The 10034-nt window shown below is 37.8% G+C and overlaps 1 protein-coding gene across 8 annotated transcripts in view; it reads left to right on the forward strand.

Annotated features, from left to right (window-relative positions):
* Positions 1-3956: 3956 nt before the first annotated feature.
* Positions 3957-10034, forward strand: part of PHLDB1 (pleckstrin homology like domain family B member 1) — a 2201164-nt gene continuing 2195086 nt past the window's right edge. For 2 of the 8 annotated variants that reach the window (XM_044080921.1, XM_044080924.1), the window contains exon 1: positions 3959-4152. In XM_044080921.1, the coding sequence (XP_043936856.1) occupies positions 4012-4152 (141 nt within the window). In that variant the 5' untranslated portion in view covers positions 3959-4011. Of the gene's footprint in view, positions 4153-10034 lie in introns of all 8 variants that reach the window. The other 6 variants (XM_044080920.1, XM_044080926.1, XM_044080922.1 and 3 more) reach the window with 6 other exon arrangements.

Raw genomic sequence — 10034 nt, forward strand, 5'->3', positions numbered from 1 at the left:
TTATGTGGCAGATCCTAGCGCCCGACAGGCTGCTCACCGTGACCCTCTTCTTGTTCAGCCTGGTGAGCGGGACGTCAGTGTGCCTGACGATAGAGTCACCTATTACAAGTGTATCAGGTGTGTTGTTTAGTCTTAAGGGCTGTGACTGTTCGGCACACTGGCTTTGTGAGATATGTGTTGCACGTGTTTTGTTTTGGGGTAGCGGCTGCTTGGGTGTCTGCTTTGGAGGTCTCTGCTGCTTCGGCAGATCTTTATTTAGAGCCTCCGAGTATGTTTTTGTGTTATTATGTGTTTGGTTTGCTGTCGTGGTAGGTCTATGTGAGACTGGAATTGTAGTGAGTGTGGTTTCCTTCTCCTCCTGACTGGTTATGCCAGTACTGAGTTGAGAGAGCTCAGTTTGGCTATATGGTTGCATCTCTCACATGTGTTGGAATTTGTTGGGAGGAGGAGAGGGTTGTCTGTGTACATGAGGCAGTTGTAACATTGCCTCAAGATTCCCAGATTCACCAGCTGGACCGGAGAGGAGATTGACAACTCACCTTTGGACATGCTAGAATAATATTGGGAATTCCTTAATAATTGAAAACCAGGGCCAGTGGGGAGTGAGGGTGTAGTGCTTTTAATTTTTAGTGCTGACTTATATAATTGCTTTAGTGAGCAACTGCCAGGTAACTTAAGTGCAATGTGTTACAGGTAACTTAAATGCAAAAACGACAAACAGTAACTTTCTTTCAAGTGAAACAAGGAAATAAGTACAGTAAGCAATGCAGAAATCACTAGTGATCCACAGAAGCGCTGAGAAGCCGCGTATTAGGTGGAATTAGCATTTCAGGGAAATAACAAGCAAACAAACAACAAGCATATAAACAAAGCTAGATTCAGCAGGCCTGGACCTAGTCTATGCTACAGCAAACAAGGTGTACCAATTTCAGTAAGATACAGTTCAAATATTCAGGCACTATAAACCTTTAACCAGAAATTCCCAGCTCAGAAGGGCAGAGTCCAGCTTCTCCCACAAGAGTGCAGACCACAAACCTTCTTAATGTAAAATAACTGGCCTGAAGCCCAAGTGCTTAAACCAGAACTAATACACTTTAAGACTAACAGACACTGGGCTCTATGTTTTAGAATCAAAATTTCCTTCCTCTGCAACTATGCTTTGTTTTCAGTGCACATACATTGTTATCTTTACTCTATCACTGATTTGAATTTGTAGCGATACCTTTATTATGTTGTAACATTTCAAGGTGATAAAGTTGTATCATTGATTGTAGTTCATATGAAAGAATATTGTCTCTCTCTTAGTTGTCTTCTCGTCCAGGTCATACCCAAAAGGGGTCTTTTGGTCAGTACACTTAGCTGATTATCAAATGTACTATATAAATAAGTAAATGAACGTGCGCAGAAAACACTAAACAGTGCAAGACGTTTAGGTGTACCTCATTTGCTTTACTCTGGACCACGACGTCATTCAACAATCTACCTGCGTCCTTTACAACGTAGTAATCAAATGCATGAGGTATATGTTTGAAGATCACCTGCTTTCGTGAAATGAAAGGAGTCGGGAATAAGATAGGAAGTGAATGGTTCATGCTGGTGGCATGCACTTTATAATATCAAATGTGTGTTTGAATCTGAAAAAAAATAATTGAAAGGAAAACTAAAAGTTTGATTTTTATGTTGGGAATAATCTCCCTGTACCACCCATGCAGGGGTTTCTTGCCTTGCACCCCTTACTTGATATATTCGGCTTCCATGCCGATGCACATGACAAAAGCAACAGTATTCTCCTGTGGTAACATCGTTCACAGTCTCATGGTTGCAGTGCTTGGATTGCAGTTTACAGTATGCCAGCAAAATAAATGGTCCCGGGGTACTCATATGGATCAGAACCACACATATGATAGATTTCACAAAGAAAGAAAGAAAGTGATAAAGAGTTCCAAGCACATGGCAAAGGTTACGTGCACATGGGAAAATAAAGAATTATCACAAAGAAAAGGGGAAATAATATGAAGACATCAAAAATAAAATGGATGGGGATCCCCCTTCTAATGCGCCATTTATTCAGCATTTCTGGTATAATTTAATTTTTTGACATCTAGTGAAGTGATCAAGCAGACCCGCACTACATTTAAAAGCCTTTCTATTAGATCTCTGGCGCCCCACGTTATAGCACTTAGCACTGCCTCTGACAGTTTAATTTCTCCAAGTCTTTTGGCTTTCTAATAGCATGACGGAAATGGACCCCATTCTTAAGTCAGGGTTATAATTAAAGTTATTGAGATTAGTATTGTTTCAATGTTTAATGTTAGGAAAAAACTCTTTGCAGCACCCTCAGTGTGCCCAGAATTGACTCCTTCTGCAATTCATACAGAGCTACATGTATTGGTAGTATATCAAGTACAACTGTAAATTCTTCTTCCCCTTTTTACAATTCTGTATTACGGCTTTATTTAGCAACAAATGATCCTTTGTTCCATATGATTTTTTGTTACCCTTTTGTTCTATTGAGCATTGACAAAGAGTACCACTCAAAAGCTTTGCTATTTTATGTCACATTATATTAAAATGTTTTATGATTTTGAGGTGTTGAAGATTTCTTTTATTTTGCACTTGGTTGTATTCCTATTTGGAGTATTGGTTATTATGGAACTGGTTATTTTGTTTTTTTCTAAATGGAAATACCTCTTGGGAATCAAAATGGGAAGACATCTCAGCCAGATAAAAATCTCTTAAGTTTACTGGAATTCAAAAATGCTTATAATACTAAAAATAAAATAAGAGACAGAAAATGAAATCACTACAGAGTGTGCATAAGAGGCAGTTAAGAAGACGGCAACTAAAATTATGCAAAGTCTGTATCAGGAGCCAAATAAAGCAGTACTAAAGGAGCTTAGTATACATACTTTTGAGGAAAGCAGAAAGGAAAATGATAGTCACTTTAAGTAAATGAGATGCATCTATTTACTTTATTTATTTATTATGTAATGCTGTATATGCTTACCCTTGGAGCTTTTCTCCCCGGGCCTCCACTGAAAATGGACATGCATCCAGTCGGACTATCCCGGTCAACAAATGTAAAATAAATAAAAATAAATCTAGAGTCTTAATTGAGTATCATAGTTAAAAACAGAGATATGAGAATAAAGGGACACACTGCGAGAATACAACGTGCTTTACTAAGTGAAGACACATGGAAACATTATGTCACAGAAAGGGTGGTGGGTGACTGGAGCTCTCTCTACACAGTGATAGTTTAGTTTAAAACAAAGTCTGATATTAAAAATGCATGGGGAAGGATCAGTCCATCCTTACAATGACCCAAGGATGGAGATAAGCTGTCAGATGACTTATAAATCCATTTACATACATGTGTGCACAGTTTTGTGTATTTTTGTTCTGTGCTGCATTGTTTTGAATGTACTGCAATACATTTATTTTTATCAGAATTTCTTTAAAAGTCTGGGTTGTGATTGAAAATAGTCCATCTGGATGCTTATCCTGTAAATAATGGTCAGACATAGTGAGCCATGAAACACTCCTTTGTCATCAAAATGTATATTTCAATCTCAGAGTGGTGCAGCTTTTGTTATTTTGTGGTTGCCGGCTGCTATGATACTTTATATAAATAAATAGGAGGTGTAGTAGTATTTTAGGATTTATTTTTCTCTTGTCTGCCTTTCTGTTTGTCTCTCTTCTGGACTAACACTCACCCTTCCATTCTCAACAAGGCTGACACTAAACAAACCCATAATTACTGTTTAATTTCCCGTTATTGTTTAATTTGGTCTGGAACCACTGCATTATCCCTGACACTGCCATTCAGGGATAGGTGCTGTGAAAGATGGTATCTTTGGGCCACATCCAGGAAGAGCATCATTGTTTCCTGGCCAACACAAACTTTGCCACAAAGAGAGGAGGGGGGAAGGGGCCGATAACAAAATAACTTTGTTTTCCTGTTCAGGAAAGGTCTTTTCTTTTCAGTTTCTAACATGGCCAGGCAGAAATATGACAGCATTGCTTGACAGTATTGCAGCAGGATTCATGACATTAACAGCAGAGCAGACTCTTCTCTCGGACATGGGCAACACTGTGCTGCACTTTCGGAAACAAAGGACAAAAAAGAAGCTTGTTCTAAAATACTCAAAGGTACTTTTTAAATTCTTTTTTCGCAAACAGAAGAGTATGTAATGGTGAAACATCTTATCCTGGTTTTCTTTGTTGTGACTTAAGGGCCAGGAAGGGTGTTATAAACAAGGAGCTAGCCTGAACTAAGCGGTTAGTGCCTAAGCATACATCAGAGCAGATAAACCTTGCCATTTCTCACCAAACTAAGTTTCAGTTCTCTTGGAAGTCCTGGCAGTTGTAGTGCTTTGTAATGCTGTTCTAACAATATCTGTCACTCAAACATAAATCAGTGTTGTGCGAAATAATGGACAGTGCATCTGAGACTGACGCATGGGCAGTTTAACAAGATTACTTCACAATGCAGTGAATAGTTTTCTGCTTCTCCAAAGTTATTATAGTCTGATAATTTAAATGTATGTTCAATTTTAAATTAAAAAATGTGTAGTCGAGAATGTCAGTGCAACAGGAATGTTCTCCATCTGGGCATAATGTTTTCACTGTTGTTTTCAGTGTTGGGTGGAATAATTCCATGGAAAACAATGTAGGACTGTCTCTGTGAGAATGTCAGGAATGGGTAGGGTGGATATTGGTCAGCACCTAACTGTTACAGAAGGTGGGATTGGGAAGGCTGCCATAGTCAAATAAACACTGCCTTTCTGCAATTAGATCATTAAAGCACATAGACAGAAACACTGTGTGCAGCAAATACCTGTTCTGTGATGGTAGAGCTATCAGGCATGAAAAAATAGTTTCCACAAAGATAAATAAGGGTTGTTACTACTACTGAGAACAGATTTCTAGTGCAATCAAAATACCTTTTTACTATCTGGTCTTTCAAAACTCAGGACTCCAGTCCATTCATCTTTAATTTCTAAACTTTTGAACTTAACTTGAGAAAATAAGTTATTCCTGGAAAACTGACCTATAGCTTGTTTACTTTATGGAAAGGATTCTGTTACTCCAATTTGGGCTTTAGTGTACTACACCTGTCCATCTTGTCTCACTATATCTTCCTGTTATATTGTGCTGATCGCGTTTCCTATATATAGCAGGTGTGAAGTGTATTCATTTCAGGCATACTGCTATGCTTGCATTACCACTAGGGGACTTTCACATAATAATTTTTCTAGTGGAGCTGACTGCACACTCCCATTCAGATAAACAGATTTCATTCTGAATGTTCCTGGCTGAGTAACAGTGCAATCACATCAGTGCCACTGAAATGAGAGAGGGCTGCCACGGATAAAGTTAGGAATAAATCCGGGTGCCAGCACATGTACAAATATACCATGACGTGGGAGCAAAAAACAAAAGAGAATTTAGTGACCTTTTCTTATCAATCATGTGGGCATCAAACAGACAATTTCAATGTTCATAATTAAAACTATGGCAGAGACAAAGGGAAGTGAATGCTTTCAAACTTCATACAAACATGCGACTGGCTGGAGAACGTCTTCTTCATGTGAGGCAACTGGGTGGGCAGCAGGAAGAGATCTATCCAGATAAAGTAAAAGATGTAACCCCTACTAGCTGGCTGATAAAAGACCTGGGGTCTGTGACATAAAATGAGAGACTACCTCCAGAGATGTAAGGGCTTTACTGGCATACATTCGATGGGATGGTTATTTCTCCCAGTATGTTAGCACCCAGGCAAATGGATGATGTTCTAATGGTTGCACTCCAACATAAAGGCTCATTGAAAGACTAAATACAGTTTATTCAAAAACGCTGAATAGGTGGACCAGGTGATAATATTTGTGCCTGTGTTCCCAAGACCAGAGCTGTTTAATGTCTGAAACAGATGAACCAATGACTGAATTATCAGAAGGCCCCATAAGTTCTGTGTTGCCATGGGGTGCAACAGCAACCACAAGTGTGTGGGTTGCTAGTTCTATTGGTGGGGGCAGTAGTTCACATGGGACAGCTCAACCTGGTATTATTTTTTATTTTTATTTTACAATTTTTAACCAGGCAAGTAGACTGGTTGAATGACCCTTTTCAAGCTTGACCTAAGACATCTTGTCAGGAACAAACAGGTTATGTCAATAGGTCTACTTTATTAACTCAAATGTTCAAAAGTTCGAATGCATAAAGATCGACACATATGCATCGAACTCTTAAACGTTCGAAAGTTAATAAAGAAAAAAAAAATACACAGAAAAAAAAAAGATGTAGGCAGGGTGCAAGCCCCCCTTCACCCTCCACAGCCCCCACTACTTAAATATAGCAACTCCGAGATCGCACTACATTGAAGTAAACAGAAATCTCCACCTACGGAGATTTCCATTTACAGTTTTCGACGGCTTGCACTTTCGATACACATGGTTCGATCCATATGTATTTGCAGTTTTACGGTTTCGTGTAATTAAAGTAGACCCATATCAAACTACCATGTAAAGTATCATGACAGAAATAAACACATTTTAAATGTAGTAACATAACAATAAATAAAACAAACTCTTTTTACAGATGATAAGATCATTTTATATATATATATATATATATATATATATATATATATATGTATATATATATATATATATATATATATATATATATATATATATATACACATGGGCCCACTTTGTAATTTCAAAATACTGAAATCTCGAATTTTAGTATTCTGAAATCACAAAGCCAAAAACCCAACCACAACTCACAAACTCGAAAACACACAACCGCGAAATTCAAAATCCCGTACCCACACTACACATACAGTACACACATAAACATACACAAAACTCCTTCCCACAATCAAACAAACTAATCTAAACTACATATAAGCAGGGGGGCAATCCCCCCTGTGCCCCTCACACCCCCCTACTTAAATATTCTAACTCTGAGATCACACAAACAGTAACACAAACGAAACTCACACACATACATCTTACAGTCTCTCAAACACACACATAGCAGTCACAACACACACTTACACACACTAAACCCCTAACCAACCTACTTGCACACACATACTTACCAAAATTAAGCCCAAACATCCATATTCCGTACCACCGGAAGCAGAAATTCAAAATATCCATGCTTTGGTATTTTGAATTTCGTGCTTCTGCCGGTGTCGGAAATGTGAGTATTCCACTTTCTGATTTCGGAATGCTGAAATTCGAAATTTCACTATTTCGAAATTACAAAGTGGACTCATATATATATATATATATATATATATATATATATATGTATATATCAAAATGTATTCACCGTAGAAATACATTAAATACTTTACAGGTTGTTACTCAAATTTCTAACATTTAGTCTAAATTTATACACAGAGTCTAAATATATGCAGTGGTATTCAACAAGATGGTATAGTGGTACAGCAAAGGGTGATAGTGGCCTTAATACTAGGAGCTGAGACAAGTATTAGGTTAGATAACGTGTTGGTTTTGCTAGTAGTGAGAAATGATTACAGAGTTTACAGATGTGGTCAGTATGTAGTATTTACTAGTATAATACCAGCTGACAATAGATACTGGCAGGGAAGTTTTATTTGTGTAGGAATTTATTTTTCTATCTGTTGAACTTGTGAATAAGCTAATGGAAATAGCATCTTTTTCAGCCACAGCCCAGACTATATGACAAGCATTTGTATAATAATGATCTTGCATGTGACACCCGTGCAGTAGCCCAGCAATCAAGGAGCCTCAATCCTCACCACTAACACCAGTGAGGGGCATCCATATAGGGAAAGGATACTAAATACATACACAGTAAAATACAATTTCCCTTAAGAGCACACAGAGATCACAGTCAGTCTGGGGCTGGTTTCTCCCTTTCTCTCCAGGTCCCCAATAAGTCTCCCCACTGGCACAACTCTAGGGTCCAGATCTCAGCCTAGTGGGCAAGCTAAAACCTCCAGCACCCTCTCTGTCCAAGCAGTGCTTCATGTCCCTGCCCAAGTAACTGACACACACACACACACACACACACACACACACACACACACACACACACACACACTTTGAGATAAGAGTTATATACGACCACACAGACTCTCCTGAGGAAGGCTGGCACAGGTTCTCCAGCTGTGCCCCTTTTACCCAGACTATACGTTAGAACCACTTGCCACCACCCACTAATATATTTATCAGCTACTAAAAGTCCCTTATAAAAGGGTGTCCAATTATACTGTGCAATATTATTATCCAAATGGTAAGTACAACTGAACAGTCAAGGCTTATTGGAGTGGCTTGGCCAGTATCGCTATATACATGCAATGTACTCTAGAGCTTAAATTATCTCTACACAAAACAGCCACAGTTGAAAGATTTAAAAATATTTAATAATAAATAATAAAAACACAAGACAATACTTCTTACTACACAATGCTAGTCAAGCATTCAGAGATCACAGAGAAATACTTAAAATAATACAGTAGAAAAGTTCTGACATCAATACAGAAAAAAAGACTAATCTAATCTTCCTATTTCCTAGCTATTTCTAAGAGAAAACACAGTTCTAAAATAAACTTACATATAGAACACAGGCAGATTGCTGGTGAGTTGGATGTTGTCAAGACAAACGCTAAATGCCCTCACTCTTTCTGTCCTTAAATTGATAACACAGTACCACTGATTCATTTCAGATTGCATCATTTCTTTCTGGTTCCCAGGCTAACAGAAACTCAGAGGTTTATAGCCCTTTTGATCTTGCAGCTGGTCAGGAAGCCAGAGCAATAAAAAAAATTATACATGTAAATTCTAGCCATTATCTCTGGCCTCAAAATAATAGGTAGAATGCCTTCCTCTAGACATCACGGCTCCGAGTTTTAGATCAAAGAATTTCACAATGCTTGACTTATCAGCTTTCTTACAACAGAGTGCACTGTTGTTACATTTTTTTCAGTTCAACATCCAATACAGTCTTTTCACATTTAAGAGAACAAGCATGTGGCTTACATTAATATTTACAAATGACAGAATTATTTACAAAATTCTATCTAGCTAGGCTGACAGCCTTCACCTATCTTCACAAAACATTCAATCTCAACAAACAGAAAAACATTAGTATAGACATTTATATTTATGCCCAAAAGGACAATAGCCAAAATCTATATAACCACTTTCCTGCCCTATCCTGGAACAAGCTTCCTTTGACCATCAGAAAAATAACACATGCACATGAATTCAAAAAAGCTCTCAAAGAATATCTACTAAATACCTGGACTTGTCACTTTAGCAACCCACCTTGAACTTTTAACCTTAAACACCACCCCTCAATCCCACTCTCTCGGACCTCACTATCTACTACCTCTCTACTGGCTCCCTTTCACTTTCCCTCCCTGTCCCTACTACTCTCTCAACCTCTTCTTCTTACTTTTTCTCTATCAACCTCTTCTCTTAACTAATATTTGGACTTTTTATCCTCCCTGACTATATATTTCAGATCTTACCATCTTTTCTTTTAGCAATGTTATGACTGTATCTTCTAAAGAGTTAGACAATTGCATTTGTCATGCTTTGCTTTTTCTCAACAAACTGCAAAATGTTTGTAACCAAGTCAAGTACCACACTCTATACTCTCTGTAATGTTCTCACAAATTGCTATTTTTGTAAACTTTGTATGTACTTTTGTGGAGCTTTTCAGTCCGGGCCTCCGCTGAAAAAGGGCTTTAGCTCAGTCGGACATCCCTGGTCAATAAATGTCAAATAAATAAATATAGATGGATTACTTAACAGGCTAAGTAAATCATTTGGTAAACTGAGGTAATAAGATTAAATAAGAATTACTTGAAGACTTATGTGAATGTTGTAACTACTGAGTTAAAAGAATGAAGATTAATTCAGGCTGGTTTAGTACAACTAGATATATGTAATATTAACTGCATACAAATGCACACATGGTGTAGCTAGACAAATATACTCTTGGATGATTAAATTCACATCTGGTGT

The sequence above is a fragment of the Protopterus annectens genome, chromosome 8.part0, assembly GCF_019279795.1.
Source record: "Protopterus annectens isolate FY-2018-M chromosome 8.part0, PAN1.0, whole genome shotgun sequence".
In the NCBI taxonomy this organism is placed as follows: Eukaryota; Metazoa; Chordata; order Ceratodontiformes; family Protopteridae; genus Protopterus; species Protopterus annectens.